The sequence below is a fragment of the Rhipicephalus microplus genome, chromosome 9 (genome assembly GCF_043290135.1).
Source record: "Rhipicephalus microplus isolate Deutch F79 chromosome 9, USDA_Rmic, whole genome shotgun sequence".
Classification (NCBI taxonomy): Eukaryota; Metazoa; Arthropoda; class Arachnida; order Ixodida; family Ixodidae; genus Rhipicephalus; species Rhipicephalus microplus.
This window is the reverse complement of record NC_134708.1, coordinates 133,383,558-133,398,222: the sequence shown is the minus strand read 5'-3', so window position 1 is coordinate 133,398,222 and position 14,665 is coordinate 133,383,558. Positions and strand designations below refer to the sequence as shown.

Here is a 14,665-nt window from a genome sequence, read left to right as displayed (position 1 = left end):
ACAATCAAAGCTTTACTGAACTTCTTAGGTTTTTGTTTTTTGGGCAGCCCGACGGCAGCCCAAGACTCCTTTCGGACAGGAAATTACGCCAACCATGCGTCTGCCCCGCAGCATCATTATCGTCGTCCCGCTAGCGCAGCCGCATTTGCTGTGTCGTCTGCTACATCGACGGCTTGTAAACACGGAGGCTTTGGCGGACGAGACTGTTGCGATGCTGCATGCTTACGACGCAATTGAAAAGGATTGTGGAGAGCATCACACCATCAGTCAGTTGTTGGCCCGGGTAACGAGGCAGGGACGTCACCATGTTTTCTATACGTCGAGTGGGTTGTGCCAGTGTGTGTAGACCTGGAGTTCAGAAAAATGTTTTGACTGTCTCAAAGCACATCTGTGGATCTTGCAGAAGAAAGTAGAGAAGTATGCCTTTTATTCGCAATGGTCGCATTGGGCAAATGAAAGTGTCAGCTGAGAAGGCCATGCTCATTGAACTGGGCTGTCTCGGCACTCAAACTGGTACAATGCATGGAATTGTGGACAAACTCGACGTGAGTGGACCTGAATGTGCACGTCATAATGCATCATGCTCTTGGCTATCAGTGCGAGAGAGATCATGTGACCGGACAGCAACTACGTGCTACGAAACAGGCATGCACTTCATGCACTGTATCACCACCAAGACGGTGACGGTCGTCAACGTCCTCAGGGACGTTGACGGCTATCACAATCACATACATTGACCATCAGAATTGAGGGAGAGCTACAACAAAGGCAAGCTTCATCGCAGTGGGAGGGCAAGAATTAAATGTAGACAACACTAAAATTACTCGCACAACAATAAAACGTCATGCCTTCGTTCACATACAAGAGGCTACCATCGGGCAGCACAAAGCATCTGTTCTTACAAAGAGGGCACACTTAGATCTGCATCTCATTAAAGAAATATATTTTGTGGCACCAGGATACCATGCTAAACATAATAAGCCTACAACTGAAATGCCCGTCTAACAAAAGTGAAAACAGTGAAACGAAAAAGGTCATCAAACGAATCGCCGAACTTCTGGTTCGAAGAGGCGACGCTCACAAGCAAACGACAGGATATGAAAAAAAAAAACTAGTAAAAGCACATAGTTGGCTCACTGCCAGCATGCTGCCAGCGCAAAATCCTTTCAGCAGGAGAGTGAGTCTGCAAGCAGCTCGCCGGCTGCCAGAGAGGGAATAACGAACCTTTATGCAACAGGCAGACAGCGCTTTGAAGCTGTCTGAGAACTGCCAGAGAAAAACTAATGCCTTGGGCAGCCCGCTTGCTGCCATCTGGCAGCTCGAGCTAATAATTGAATAGGCTCACAAGTTTTGACCCATAATCGTACATCACGAGGAAACAATCCATGAAGATAATTGAATTTCGTGTACAGTATCTTTCTTCATTGATATGCTTGCATATATTGTTATTATCTGCAATGAATCCCCCAAATAATTTCCATTAGACAGTACTTTTTGAACAGTAACCACATACCGGCCCTGCCTCGATGATGCGAGGAGGATTCTTCGCAAGGCTAGGGCTGGGCCGGGCCGTGACGCATCATACATCCTGGCCACCCGCTGCACCAGGTCAGGTTCCAGGCGCGGCAACAAGTCGGCTAGTAACCGCAAATGTGTGCCCAGTAGCGACAGGTCACACGACAGGGGAAGCAGCAGGTCCGGGTCCGTCACACACACCGGGAAGTACTCTAGGAGAGTGGTGGCATTGGCAAAAAACGAAACAGGAGATTGTTGGTATCTTCCAGGGACGACATGACATGGTTAATATAACAATATTACCTGAAATTTCACGTTCCAAAACTGCAATATCATTATGAGGAACGTCATACTAGAGGGCTCTGAAAAATTTGACCATCTGGCGTTCTTTAACGTGCACTGACAAAGCACTGTACATGAACGAGCCTCTACCATTTCACCTCCATCAATATGCAACCGCTGTGGCTGGGATTCAACACCACGACCTTCGGGTCAGCTGTCGAGCACCGTAACCACCGCGGTTGACGACCACAACATAAAGGTGCATCCATCACTATGGTAGAACACCTATAAAACTTTGGTCATGACTGCTTATGTTCTTGTCTATATTTATCACACCGGCTAAAGGATAGATGAAACAGTACTCTTTTGTGCCACTCTTCTAACAAAACTGCTAGTTGGTTAACTTTCTAGTTTCTCAACCTGTGCTAAGCGATGGAATTGGATGGAAAATGTCAATATTAGTGGTGCACCAAAAAGGTGGACTGAAGTGCGTGTGCTCCTTTCATCTTCCTTGCCAGATGGAACAAACTGTAAGCATTGCCATGGTTACACAAGGGCACACCAGCGCTGCGTGAAGTTGACAGCTCACCGTGTGTGGCCTGCTGCAAAAGGTGTCCGTAACCTCGGCTGGCAAGAGCAGCGCACGTGGTTGGGTCCAAGGCCAGGCTGGGGTCAAAGTGCACCAGCTGCTCCACCATCAGGCGCCGCTGGCCACGCAGCTATTCACATGAAAATGATTGGGCACGAATAAGATTCACGGAAGCGTTGAGGCATGTATAGTCATTGATGACAAATGCTGCTAAAGGCAGCACTTTGGTAAAATAATTTGTTTTCAGCAGTACAACTGCTGCCCTATTCAGCCTTAGGTAACTTTCTTGGATGAAACGTTGCCAACCATCAATGACTCACTGTTGATGAAACTATGGCATTTCAATCGTCTGCATGTCCCATCCATCTCAGTTCAAGATGACTGCACATGCACTAAACTTTGAGATTCTTATGTCAATCAATCAAACTTGAATTCAGATAAACAAAATGGTACAATGCAAATAATTAAGCCTACACTCATTTTAATATTCCAAACATCGAAACTGTCAATAATATCTACAACAGCAGTTTAATAAGGAGGACATCAACGCTTTTCAGTGTTTCTGTCGTACTTGTACGGTGGCAGTTTTCCTTCCCGCAGTGTGTCTGTTGTACCAGTATGTCTTTGACCCTCTGCTTGAAAATCTGTGCGGTAATGATGATCCATGCTCAATGCAAGGCACTGCCACTTTCTAGGACTTGAGAAGTGTTGTAAATGTGCTACCTTCTTGTGGAGATAAGACTGATTTCCAGAGTCAGCATGTTGTGCGCTGATGCTGATGTGTGCTGAGTTCTGAGAAATGCTGACACCACAAGAACTGTTCTTTGTTTTTTCCCCAACTACACATTTTGTACATTCAAAAAGTGCAATAAAGTAGTTTGATGACCCCAGAAAGATTTTTTTCAAAAAAATTGAACACTTAAAGGGTTAACGCAAACCTAGGGTGCGATTTGCAACTCCAGCAGGTCAAGAAAGTTTCACTGCCTATTCACTTGCATTTCAGTAGCTTGGCTATCATGGATCCCCACACACATTCTAATGGCAATTAAATGCCATGTTAATGCTGTGTTAATGCAACATTGGCGGCTAACGTTCTCCCAGCACTTCTGTGTGTTAGGTAAGAAACCTTTACAGAGCCTACAAGGCAGCAAAGGGCAGTGATGGTATATATGCCATCCGGCTATGTGAATGGAAATCGGTGCCTCAGACAGGTGGGCAAACATTTCAATAGGTGGACCTATCTTTGTCAAAGGCAACAAGTGGCCACTTCTACGGCATCACACTTTCCTAGTCAGAGGCAAGCAATTCGGACTGTGCTAGGAGTGTGCAAACCCTTGAAGCAGGGTTTTCTCTTAAAACTGAGCATTTTACTGACCCGAAACAAGCATTCCAAGGTTTTTGAAATTGTGTTTCAATAGTGTATGTTGACCTTTTTTTTTTTTTTTTCAGAATCCTTTAAAAAGGACTCTGAGATACTTTAAAGAGAAACGAGCTTATGACGTCAGATCATAGTTCTTGTGGACGATCCAGTGAAGTACATTGAAAATGAGCACTAAATAGTGCGAATGACTCTGGCTTGCCAAAAACGCACAACAGGTGTCTTGGGTATTTTAAAAGACCTTGCTGGGCAAGCTGATGCGTGTCTATGGTGGGAGTCATTTCGTATACAGTTGGATGTACAGAGGAGGAAGATATGATGTGGACAGAAAGAGCACGAACTATGAACTGGTTTCATTCATTTATGGTATCTTTGACTGAGGTGGTGGCATCGTGACGGTGGAAGAGAAGTTACGTCAAACACCATCTGTGTTTCACGCCCCGCTATGGGCCAAGCGAACGTGTGGAGCACAAGACTCGAACCTATGACAGCAGCGCCGTCTGCAAAAGACGCCCCTCAGTAGACAACAATTTCCAGCGTCCTATTTGTACTGGGAATAAAAGAGCAGAGGAGAGAAAACCGTACAATAAGAGACACTTGCGAGACTCTGCGTGTGCAGTGTGTGCGCGTCTCTACTCCAAGTGGTTGTACTGCAACAGTTCTGTACCAACTCAACGAGGGTTACGGTAATTTCAGCATCATCTTCAGTGTCCAATGAAATCCTGGCACCAAGGTAGACTTGTGCGAATACAGTCGGATGATGTAAGCTCACGCACGTTTTCCGTCCCATCAGGCCGTGTTCTGTGACAGCGCCAGCTGTAAATTACGCCTAAAATGATGGAACGTCACCGCATCGTCTGCCAGCGCGCGTGGGCTGCTGGGATTGCACTACGCTTCACCGTCGATTTCCGTGGTACCGGTGGTGGCGTGCACTCGTGTCGTGGACGACCCAGCCAAGCATGCGGCACCACACGCGTGGTGCCCAGGCGAACGTACGGCCCGCACCAGAACACAGAAAACCCCACTGGTGCCACCAGCCGAAGATGCTATTAGTCGCTACCTAGGTATTGTTCACACGCCCAAAAAAATGGAAAGAGAAGGAAGGGGGACACAAAGAAGAGGGTATCGGTCAAACCTACCTAGCATCAACAAAAACTTTCTGAACAATATTCTGCAGCTCTTTCTGAGCACATTGTTCTTTCCTGTGTTCGTTAGCCTGTATGCACAACGATTTCCAGGATAGACAGGTGTCTTGGGCAATACCTAGAACATCACCAGTGTCTACTGGCTCGTCAAAGCTCCGAGATACAACCATGAGGCCCTGAAAGCAGCGAACTGAGCTTTGCAACAGGTGAAAGTGGCCACTGCATGCATTGCTTGCCTTTCTTGCAGGCATACTGCTATAGTCAAGCTAAGTGACAATCATGACAAGTCCACAGTACAACCATACGCCTCAAAGCCCGTGTACGAGCACACTGACTTCATCCGCTGTGACAGTGGCTTCAATCGCAATCCAGTAGCAGGACTACAAGCCGATTGCAACACACAGACTGCCATTGTGTAGAAAGCAGATCAATCCAATCTGCAGTGCTGCATGTTCCAGAATGCAACATAATAATATTCAAGACACACACGAGCAGTGCATAGACCCTGCCCACATGCAGCAAATGCCACAAAAAATAAATTCCGAAATAAAATAAAGTGTGCAGACATGCTTACAATGTGGCTCCTTGAAAATTTCTATTAATTTTGTCAGAACAACCGCATCAATGTCTGTTTCATGTAGGCTTCTGTGAACAGTGAATTTCAGGTTCAAAAAGAATTCGAAGAAAATGGTGATTTTTATTGAATAACTTCTAATCGAATGCGAACGGTATATATGACATATAAAAAAAAGGTATGTTTATCATGATTTAACTAACCTGCATAACATTTCTTTTGAATTGAAATAGGGGCTCTTAGCAAATGCCCTTTTTTTTTTTTCAAAGAAAGTCGAAACAACCTTGAGTAGTAGTTTCAATAGGATGCGAGTGATAACCTGTAAGATACTTAACGTTTTAAAATTTATTATACTTGGAGCATATACGCCGTCATAACAAGCTTAATAAAATGAAGAATTGATTTGAGGGTAATGTTCTTCTTTAAAGGGGCCCTGCAACACTTTTACGAGTAGCCATGGAGCGAGTAAACATGCTTGTTGCCTCAGAAATTTACCACCGCAAAGTTTCTAGAATCAGTTCAGTACGAGCGGAATTCCCAAAATTTGTTGCAGGCTGCAATTGCATTCTCTCTTCTCGTCCTGATGAAATAGCTGGAATTTATGCAGAGAAGAATGGCACGGCAAAATAAAATACGTCAAACGCACCTCGTGACCTTGAGCACCTGTTTTTTGTTTTTTTTCTTCGAATACGCGGCTTTTCAGTGCGATTGCGCACGTACTCGAGGACAAGCGGCGGCCTTCCGCGGCGGCTTCGGTAATGACAAGCGCGTTATGCTCAAAGCAGCCAATGGCTGTGACCAGAGCCGTATATTTTTTCTTGGCTGTGACAAGTAACTTCTGAGCTTGTAGTGTCATTTTCCGAGGGAAGAAAGAAATTTTTGGCTTTGAAAATTTATTGTGAATTACAGGCCGCGTGCTGTGCTATAATATTTGCCTCACGTGCTCTCGGTAGCCTTGACTACCTATCAGCAGCGTTTTCTGACCACGTTCAATAAGTGTGGCAGGGCCCCTTTAAGTTTGGAGAGGGGCTTCGCGGCAAAGCAAATTTCCCTTGAGTAAATGCTTTCACGGCTTAGCACTCCTACATTGCAGAGAAACTACCTTTACAGGTGGTTACATGCAGAATAATATACACTTATTTGTTCATTGTAAATATTTCGAAAATATTTGATAATTTAAATTAGAATCAAAGTGAATTCATATACTCAACTACTTGTTCGAATATTTGAAGCATTTGAATATTTGCACAAACATAGTTTTAAGGACTGCTTAGAGTGTTGAACAAAGAAGTGGTACAGGATTATTTCAAGCAGAGAAAACATCAAACATAGTCTTGTAACTTCTCTAGGTTGCATGAGCCATTGTTTGTGCTAAGTAAAACTCAAACTAATTCTAGTACTAACCACAAAAAATGCACTGAAGCCAAAGGTAGTAAACTAGTTTTTTCTTTCGGCCTGAAGCTCCAGCTATGTGATGTACTTGCAGAAAAGTGTTGAAAGCCTCTACTTATCCAAGAGCAAGTGCCCTGCATTTCTTGCAGCAGAGACAGGCACGTTGATTACCTACCTGAGCGCAGTGGTAGAGCAGCTCGTAGAGGCGCTGCTCCGACAGCATCCGCATCACGACAGACGCATCATAGTACAAGTTCTCTCGCAGGAACTCCCTGCATGCGTAAGGACCAGTCAGAATAGCTAGCCTCTGAATAAAAACAGTGAACAGGGCAGGGATGTCATATTTTCATGAAACATTCATTTTTGCTGTGCATGATTGGCCAAAGGTTGTGTGAACGTCCTGAACAGAGAACATACGCGCAAGTGTCAACTGATTGTGTGTGTCGCAAACAAACGTTAATATAAGTGTGCAAATATCTGAGTTTGATTTTGATTTGATTTGATTTATTCAAGGCAGGAATGTTACAAATTGCCTTTGGGGCAATTTGTAACAGGGTTGAATGGAGTGACTAGATCATGCCACCCTGGCAGCAAAGCAGAAGAAAAACACCACCAAGCGTTGTTAGTACAGAATGCAATGGTACACATTGCTCTACATGTGTTCCAAGATTAGACAGAATTATGAGTTGACTGTACAGGAGTATAAACAGAGCTCTTGTTAGAGTGGGGGGTAATTTTGCATTAAAATCGAATAATACCCAATTTAATATTTTGATCTGACTTTTAAATAGCTAGTATTCTAAGTAGTGAATAATTCGACAGGATGAATATATAAAACACAAAATGCGCCAATGGTACAACTTGGTGAGGGTGTGATGACTAAAGCTAATGGTAATCTTGTTTCGGTAGGCCTTTCGTGAGAGCTTCCACTAATATTCTCGTTCAAAAATGAAAAGATGTTTATTGTTATGAAGATTATATTGTCACGGGGGTAAGAGAATGGATGAAATAAATATATTTACAAAATATGCAGGGAGAGTCAGAGACAGCTGCAGCCAAGATGGAGGCCCAACAGCAACAACACGAGCACGGTCGCTTTCATCGTCTTCGTCGTCTATGATGCTCTTTCGTTGCCGATGTCGTGTAACATATAACCCCCCGCCGCTGGCAGCGCCGTCTCAGCGCCTAAAGGAGAGTAGAATCATATGGGGATATGTAGGGCTTCAGGCGGGTCCCGTGGACGACGTCAGTAGCGGGTGCGGACGACGACGATTGACTGTCCAACGGAGCAATCTCGTATATGACCTCGGTAAGCCGGCGTAAAACCTTGTAAGGCCCCGAGTAGCAAGACAGGAGCTTCGAAGAGAGGCCAACGTGGCGGCATGGTATCCAGAGGAGGACCAATGAACCTGGAGAGTAGGAAACTACTCTGTGATGGCTATCGTAGTGGGCCTTCTGAGAGAACTGCGAGCCAAGAAGACGTTCCCGTGCGATTTGGCGGGCCACTTGAGCTTGAGCAGTGGCATCCCGGGCGTACTCTGTAACCGTTAGCGTAGTTGATGGGAGAAGAGTCTGGAAGGGTAACGCTAGATGGCGGCCGAACAATAAATAGAAGGGGGAGAAGCCAGTGGTGTCGTGGTGTGACGAATTGTACGCGAATGTCACATAAGGCAAAGTACTATCCCGATCAAGATGATCTTTGGAAACGTACATGGAGAGCATTGTGGTCAATGTTCTATTTAGGCGCTCGGTAAGACCATTTGTTTGTGGGTGATAGGCCGTAGTGAGCTTGTGATGCGTCGAACATGAGCGAAGGATGTCTTCACTACTTTTGAAAGGAATGAGCAACCGCGATCAGTCAGCAGCTGTCGAGGAGCGCCATGGTGAAGAATTACGTCATGAAGCAAGAAGTCCGCGACATCAGTGGCACAGCTTGTCGGTAGCGCTCGTGTGATAGCGTATCTTGTGGCGTAATCAGTGGCTACGGCTATCCACTTGTTTCCAGTGAGAGAAGTAGGAAATGGTCCAACGAGATCAAGAACGGCGCGGTAGAAGGGAACGGTGGGTATGTCTATTGGTTGGAGCGGACCAGCTGGTGGCAAGGTGGAATGTTTGAAGTGCTGGCAGGACTCACATTCAGCAACGTATCGGCGCACAGAATGGTAAATGCCTGGCCAGAAGAATCTACGCCACATGCGATTGTACGTGCGCGTGACCCCGAGATGTCACGCAGTTAAGGCGTCATGAAGCTGTTCAAGTACAGCGGAACGGAGTGTCGCAGGAACTACGAGTAGTAGCTCTGGTCCCTCGGCGCTGGTGTTGCGTCGGTAAAGAATGCCATCGCGTAGAACGAACAAGTGTAGCGACGGGTCTACGTGGGGCAAACGTAGACTCTGCATGGTAGACCGAAAGTGGACATCGCTGAGCTGTTCCTTGTGTATGTCGGTGAAAGCCGACATGGCGAAGACACAAGGATCAGAATCATGTGCTGAAAGGTCAGGTGGGTCCACGGGGTGACGGGATAGACAGTCAGCATCCTGGTGCATTAGGCCAGATTTGTATGCCACATCGAAGCTGTATTCTTGTAGTTTCAAGGCCCAACAGCCAGGTCGTCCAGTTGGATCTTTAAAGGACAACAGCCAGCACAAGGCATGGTGATCTGTAACTATCGAAAAGGTGCGACCAAACAAGTATGGTCGAAATTTTCCAACTGCCCAGAGTAGTGGAAGGCACTCACGCTCTGTAATGGAAAACTTTCTCTCCGAAGGAGAAAGGAGGCGACTGGCATAAGCAATGACGCGATCCTGTCCTCGTTGCCGCTGGGCGAGAACAGCACCAATTCTATGTGCGCTGGCATCGGTACAAACTTCAGTATGGGTTGACGGGTCGAAATGGGCCAAGATGGGTGGGGAAGTAAGTAATGTTGTAAGGGTGCTGAAGGCAGCTGCTTGGTCAGTACCCCAATAAAAAGGCATGTCCTTCTTCAATAGCTTCGTAAGTGGTCGGGCAATGTCAGTAAAATTCTTCATGAATTGTCGAAAGTAATAACAACGGCCGATAAAACTCCGTACATCTTTTGCGGAACGTGGTATGGGAAAATCTTTGACAACTCGAATTTTGTCAGGATCAGGTTGCATGCCTCGAGCACTGAATGCAGGAACAGCACAACCTAGAAGTAGTTACTTCGTAACTACGAAAGCGAAAAAACAAGGACAGAAAAGAGCGCTGTCCAGCGCTGAAAAGAGCGCTGGACAGAAAAGAAACCAACCTGCCCAAGCTTCCACGCTTCATAGCTCGAGCACTGACAAGGTGGCCCAGCACAGTGATTTCCCGATGGCCAAAGCGACATTTGGAAGAGTTGAGCTGAAGTCCTGCTGTCCGGAAAACCTCAAGAACAGCCGTTAGGCGGCTAAAGTGGCTTTCGAATGAAGGTGAAAATACGATGACGTCATCGAGATAGCACAGGCACGTGGTCCATTTGTATCCACGCAGGAGAGAGTCCATCATCCTTTCAAATGTATCTGGCGCATTACACAATCCGAATGGCATAACCTTGAATTGAAAAAGTCCATCCGGTGTGATGACTGCGGTTTTCTCACGGTCTCGATGATCGACAGAAATCTGCCAGTATCCTGATCGCAAGTCGATAGATGAAAAGTAGGCAGACCCATGTAGGCAGTCGAGAGCATCGTCGATCCGCGGCAGTGGATACACGTCTTTACGTGTTACTTTGTTTAAGTGACGGTAGTCTACGCAGAAGTGCCAGCTGCCATCCTTCTTCTTGACTAGCACGACCGGCCATGCCCATGGACTGCATGCAGGAAGGTTCGATGACGTCTTTTGTGAGCATTTCTTCAATTTCGTGCTGGATAACTTGTCGCTCAGCATTAGACACACGATAAGGACGTCGTCGGATCGGGCTGGCGTCTCCAGTGTTACCACATGTCATGGTTCAAGCAAAGACTGTCTGGGAGACTGCTGAAACGCTAGCATAAAAAATTAACCAACACACTGAGTTCAGACCTCTCAGTCAAAAGATTAAAAAATACTTCAATGAAACCCTGATCCTAAAGAAAGATAATCTTTCTAAATGCTGGAAAGGGCATAGAGCTGCAGTTTATCTGGATTTCACCGGAACTGCTTTGCAACACCTTCCCCCCCTGCTGCTGCTGCTGAGATGCCCAGTGAGTACATATTTTCAACTGCAGAAAAGACTGTAACATCACGACGAAAGAGACTTAAAGCCATGTCTTGTAGAGCAGTTTGTGTTTCCACTTGACAATTTGCAGTCTTTCAGCAGCAGTCACTCACAGTGTTATGTGCTCGATGACATGAAAAGATTTACCTTCTTTGTTCTTTCTGTCAGTTTCCAGTACATTTTGTATTCGGTATTCAATTAGATAATCAGAATTCCTGGCTACAGTTAGTATGATGAATGCAGAGTCAGCGTGCTGCTATGTGGCGCAGTGTATGCGGGTGCTGCAAACCAGACAGCGAGTTCCCGCACCGCCATTCTGACCACTTACCGCCAACTAAAGATGCGAGGTCGGCTCCGTAGAAGGGTACACAGAAGGGAAAGAAAGGCAACTGAGTTGTTAACGCCATTGACGAGCACAGTGGTGAAAGCCACTCCTCAATTAAGACAAAAGGGGAAAGAGCCAACCGGACAGCGTGTTGCGCAGGATTGAGGTGACTCGCGGCCACCTGGTTTCAAGTTGATTGTTTGGCATTCACATCTGCCCTTTGAGAATGCCTTAAGGACAAGGAAGTAGCTTTTCGAATGCTTGAACGGCTGAGACTGATGTGTGGGGTGTGCATCCACGCTCTGCTCACAATACAGCCTTTGAACCATGTGGCGATCTTGCTCCCAGCTACACGTCACTACTGAGTGTCCCTTGGGTGGTACCACAGTGACATGTGACAGTGATATGGATGTGACAGCGAGGTGCCCACTCACTGTCACATGCACATACAGCTGAACCCCTTTATGAAAGGTATGCTCCGGTAAGCAATTCCTTTTTTTTTTATATGAGATGTCTCTTAGAAGCAGGATACCTTGTATGCAGAGGCACACTGGTGCCTCTTATACCTGTATTTGTCTCTTATATCAGAGTCCCATATTAAGAAGTTGAACTGTACTCTCAGTTGCCAGGGTTGGACAGCATTCTCACCGCTGTTAGGGCGGCTTCTTCGAAGGGATGTTTAGTTTGCTGGCAGATGAAGCTCGAGCCTGGGAACGGCTACTGGAATATGTCAAGGTCGATGCTCAGGTCATAAAGAATGTGACGACTCGTGTTGTGCAGAGAACCTATCCCCTCGCGTGTTGTATATTGTCACATGCTTTTTGCCAATGCTGCGTCTGTCACGAAAGTAGTAGAAACTTTATTGTACTAGAAGGAATTAGGGCGAAGGTGGGTGGGTCCCCTAGTCTGGGGTCTTTGCAGCCCGATCGAGCAGAGCAACTTGGCTCTTTCGATCCTTGCTCGCAAGCCAGACTATCTCTGAAATGGGTTAAGGGTGGATTAATTTCAGGTGGCCCGAGTCTACACGTCCACGTTATGTGAAGGAGATATGGCCACTCCCACCACCACGGACATGTGTCCGGGTACTGTGTTGGGTGGATTTCGTTGAGGGTTAGTAGATTGGGGTATGTGTTAGATGCTAACCGGTGCCATGCCCTAGCCTGCTCAATATAAAGGAAGTGCTCCTGCAATTGGTTGTGGTGATGTGAACCCTCACGTGTGATTGGCTTGTTTGGAGGCCCTTTGTTTGACCGAGGGTTAAAGAGATCATGTTTGAATGTGAAATGGAGAATGGAGGTGCGGACCTGGGCCTAAGTGCTCCAATGAAGCGTCTCTTTACCGGACAATGGCTCTTTCTTCCCGCTGCCACTGAGCACTTGAGTCATTGAGGGGCGCCGATACCGAATTTCAAACACCTTCCCTCCTTAGCTAGTGTTGAAGCAAGTCGAGAAAGAAGCACGGAAAAGTGTAAATTAACGGCCGCTATTTGGTAACAGTTGACTTGAATTCAATTCAAGATGAATGTCATTATTAGCACACCCCTTAACATTATATCACAGAATGCATCCAACATTGCGCCTCAGTATAAATTTTTGGGCTAGCATGTGTTGCACATAGCAGCTGTAAATAGGAGGGTAGATGGCACAATGTTTGGAACAGTAGGTTTATTAAGCGAAGTAGCTTGCTCAGCTATGTTTGAATATAGTGTCAACCCCACTTTTCCAAGTACATGAATAAAGGAAGGCTGTGAACGAGCACATCAACAGCAGCTCATCTGTTTTTGAAACTTACAACCCTAGTCGTAATCAGAAAGATATCTTTGCACACACAATCCAGTGTGAGAAACTAGTTCCTTAAAAACTTAACTGCTGATTTACCACCTAAGCATAAAGTAGGGATAGTTCATTTCAGTATCCTGTCTTTAAAAATTGTTGGATAAGTTGTTACACGTGGTGTAAGGTTGCATCACCTGAAATTTTGTAGTTTTCTCTGGCAGGAAGGCCCCTCTAGCCCTTCCTGCCACACTTGCTGTTTCATGGATTACTTGCATGTACAATTTATTGAAATTAAAGCCTAAAAGTGCATTTTCTTGACAGATTACACCTAATGTAATTAAAACAGTCTGAGTCATCAGTGGTACAGACAGTTATCGAACCTGTATCACGTCAGCAATGGCTATTTGTCTTCTGAGTTTGCCACTTCCAAACCCCACAGAACTTCTAGACAGCCCTTTTTTGCCAATTACACAACGAAGTCCACGAAATTTTACAAGCAGAAGTACTCTTGTGAGCAGGGCCCTTTCACAAATCCAAGGAGGGAGTGGATTTACGTAATGTTTCCTTGCATTAGACAATTTAGAGACTGCAAGTCTGCAATACATGAAACTGTTGCAAACCTACACTAACACAAACACTCGAGGAACGGTAACCAATGTATCTTTTTGAGGACAAAGAAAAGACCATTGTGACCATGAGAACCGCTGTTTTGCTGCTGCAGCAACAAGTTGTGAAGTAAGAGTGCAAATGCCAGCTAGAAAATGCAACAGTTCACTTGGCACATATAGTTATGTGGCACAATTTGTCTTTTAGGTGTATTCAGAAAATGCTGAAGAAGCCACAAATGCTGCTTTTTTTTTTTTTTTTTTGCAGCACTCAAAACCATTGGAGACGCGGCGCGGCGTCTGTGTTGTTCATACGACCTTCGAGTGGCTCCTGCTTCCTACAATGGTCTTCAAGTGAATTTTTCGAGTGCGCGTTCAGCTTTGTTTGTGTCGCATCAGTGAAAGTGCCAGGACTATTTTGATGCCAAAACCTGCTGCGTGAGTGGACTATTTTCACGTTTTGGAACGTTTTTTTCTCCGGAGCCGGCCACCACCTGGGCTAAGCCTAACGAGGTAAGCCCACGCCGGCGCGACGCCAGCCGTGTCGCCGTTCCCGGGTGCCCTTTTCGCTCTTCTCAGGGCTTATTTTCGGAAAATAATGAAATATCAGGTGGTGGGGGAGGACATAACCCCCGAAGAAGTGACAGAAGACCGAGGTTGGCAGTCTGCAGGCGCCAGAAGAGCTGGCGCGCGCTCGGCAGGCGCTAATCCTAATGGTGCTACTCTCAACGAGACGAAGTCGACAACGGCCGAGGCCCCGCGAGGCCGCAACAGTGGCAATAACATCAAGGCTAGAATCATCCGCGCTGGCCGGATGCCCCAGCTCCCCAGGGAGGATACGAAGATCGTGATTCGGCCCTGCGGAGGCCTCAATATTGTCAAGACCA

The 14,665-nt window shown here is 46.1% G+C and overlaps 1 protein-coding gene across 1 annotated transcript in view; it reads right to left on the bottom strand.

The window, feature by feature from the left end:
* Positions 1 to 14,665, bottom strand: part of LOC119163078 (uncharacterized) — a 224,752-nt gene that overhangs the window by 135,945 nt on the left and 74,142 nt on the right. Inside the window, exons 13-15 of the mRNA XM_037415012.2 lie at positions 7,051 to 7,143; positions 2,387 to 2,516; positions 1,514 to 1,727 (exon numbers count right to left, since the gene is read on the bottom strand). Of these exons, the coding sequence (XP_037270909.2) occupies positions 1,514 to 1,727; positions 2,387 to 2,516; positions 7,051 to 7,143 (437 nt within the window). The remainder of the gene's footprint in view (positions 1 to 1,513; positions 1,728 to 2,386; positions 2,517 to 7,050; positions 7,144 to 14,665) is intronic.